General features: G+C 36.8%; 1 protein-coding gene across 1 annotated transcript; it reads right to left on the bottom strand.

Moving 5' to 3' along the window:
• Positions 1 to 1,656: 1,656 nt before the first annotated feature.
• LOC142167056 (uncharacterized) lies at positions 1,657 to 2,322 on the bottom strand. The gene has a single exon (XM_075227209.1). The coding sequence runs from the start codon at positions 2,320 to 2,322 to the stop codon at positions 1,657 to 1,659; it is 666 nt and encodes a 221-aa protein (XP_075083310.1).
• Between the last annotated feature and the right edge of the window lie 476 nt (positions 2,323 to 2,798).

The raw sequence follows: 2,798 nt of genomic DNA on the forward strand, positions 1-2,798 counted from the left end.
CTTGTTCCCCCACTTCATAGTGTCAGATAGATTCTCATCGATGGTGAAGACCTCCACTCTGGCTAACATATCCATCAAACTGTCCATTTTCCCAATCTTGTATAGATCTTCTGAGGTGCACATTCCAAATATTGCCAATTCTATTATGGGCAATGGAGGAATCCTTATCAAGGACAATCTCGAAAATGGCGGGGTGTTCAAATATGAGTGGGGTATTGCTCATCTATTTGTCTTTCCAAAATTTAATATGTGCTCCATTCCCTGCTTTGTAGTGAACATTCTGGACAAATTCATGTCCAAGTTTGCTGATGTACTTCCATGGCCCAACCCCATAAGATGCAATGGCAATTTTAGTGCTCCAATTATCTCTCTTCCCGTGCTTGGCGTTGATTACCTCCTTCAAGAGGTTGAATCACTTGTGCCATATCTCCATAACCATTTCATTAGCAAACTTTTATTGTGGATGGTTAAGTCTCTAATGCCCAGACCTCCTTTGTATTTTGGTTGCATGACCTTGTTCCACCTTATCAAGTGGAACTTATGAGAGTTGTTGTTCCCCTCTCATAAGAAATTCCTCCTGATCTTGTCTAGTTGATTTAGCACCTTTTTGGGAATGGGAAACAAAGACATGTGATATGTAGGGATACTATCAAGCACACTATTTATGAAAGTTAACCTACCACCCATTGATAGATATTGCATCTGCCATGATGCTAATCTCTTCTCAAATTTCTCAATGACTCCATTCCATACCTCACAACTCTTGAATTTAGCCCCCAATGGGAGACCTAGATAGGTCGTAGGAAGTGCTCCAATGGTACAACACATGATATTAGACAACTCCTCTAAGTTTGGCACATTGTTTACCAGATAGATAATGCTTTTTAACTTGTTGACATGTAGCCCTGATAAAGCCTCAAATAGCAGTAGAGTTAGATTCAAGTATAGCATTTGAGATTTTTCTGCCTCACAGAAGATCAAAGTATCATCGGCATATAGTAGATATGATACTTTGACAGTGTTCTCATCATTTGAACCAACACTGAAACATTGGATCCATTGCATTTGACTGGCCTTTTCCAATATTTTGCTCGGCCCCTCCATGGCTAGGATGAAAAGGAAAGGTGATAATGGATCTCTCTGCCTTATCCCTTTCTGCGGAGAGAAAAAATCCACAGGTCCTCTGTTGACTATAATTGAGTATTTCACTGTTGAAATACTAAATCTGATCCACTTGATCCACTTTTTCCCAAATCCCATCTTCCTTAAAATAGAGATAAGGTAAGACCAATTAAGTTGATCAAAAACCTTCTCAATATCTAGCTTGCACATAAATCCAAGTTCACCGATTTTAATCCTCCAGTCTAGTACCTCATTGGCAATGAGAGTTGCATCAGTTATTTGTCTGTGTTTAATGAAGGCATTCTAATGGTTGGAGACTAGCCTCCCAATTACCTTCTTCAACCTTTCTATTAGTAACTTCGTTGTAATCTTGTAAACACTTCCAATGAGACTAATTGGCCTATAGTCTCTGAGTTCAATTGCTCCTTTTATTTTAGGGATCAGAGTGATAAATGATGCATTACATGATCTCACCATGTAACATTGCTGGTGAAAGTGGTTGAGCGCCCCTATCACCTCCGGCTTGATAAAGTCTCATGTCTTTTGAAAGAATGCCATAGTAAATCCATCTGGACCAGGTGCTTTATCTGGAGCACTTGACTGGACAACGACATGCACTTCTTCTTCCTCAAAAACTTTTTCTAACATCTCCCTGTCTTTACTTGATAACCTGGAAACATCATCAAAATTAGCACTGGGCCTCCAAGTTTCACTCTCAGTGTACAAGTTCTGATAATAGTTCAAAATCTCTTCTTTGATCACATCCTTATCATGTGTTATTTCATTATCCACTTTGAGCTTTTCAATATTGTTGTTCCTCTTGTGTGAGTTTGCAATTGTTTGGAAGTATCTTGTGTTCATGTCTCCTTCTTTAAGCCACAAGCATCTTGATTTTTGCCTCCATGAGATATCTTCAGCTTTAGCCAATTTCGTTAGCTCCACTTTCAGGTTCACTACCATTTGCTTCTCAACTTGTGTTAGAGCTCTATTTTCTACTGTCTGGTCTAAAACTGAGAGCTCCTCCAAGGCCTTAGTTCTTTTTGCTTCTACTTTGCCATAGACATCTCTGTTCCTATTGCTTATGTCCTTTTTTAAATTCATTAATTTTTGTACTAGTATAAAATCTGGGCTGCCACTTATGAAATAACTTTGCCACCACTCTTTCACCATGTCAATGAACCCTTCTTGTTGCAGCCACATATTTTCGAACTTGAAATAAGAAGGTGTTGTTTCCTATTAATTTTCGGTAATTATTTTTAAATGTCATGTAAAAGTCACTAGTAGAAGTAGAATGTAATAACATACATACTTTTATAAAACTTAGCAAAACTCTCTCGATATTTTTACAGTTTAAAAGGTGATGAATTAAGAAAACATGAAAGATGACTAGAGTATAGATCCATCAACTATTGTACAACAACGTATTAGAAATTAAGCAAATACAATGAAAATATAAATCACACGAGTGTAAAGATATTAACCAAGCTGGGACTCAAGAATAAAGTCTATAGAAGATTAAATATTCAAAAAGATAAATCTAAATCATACGAAAGGAAACATATTCAATACATTGTAATTTGTTAGTGAATATGCTGAAAATAATTTAGTTTCAATAAGAGTAGCATAATAGGTTTGAGAATTAAGATACTTGTTGGCTTGTAACTGTTTCATAATTC

This window comes from Nicotiana tabacum, chromosome 12, assembly GCF_000715075.1.
Source record: "Nicotiana tabacum cultivar K326 chromosome 12, ASM71507v2, whole genome shotgun sequence".
Lineage (NCBI taxonomy): Eukaryota > Viridiplantae > Streptophyta > Magnoliopsida > Solanales > Solanaceae > Nicotiana > Nicotiana tabacum.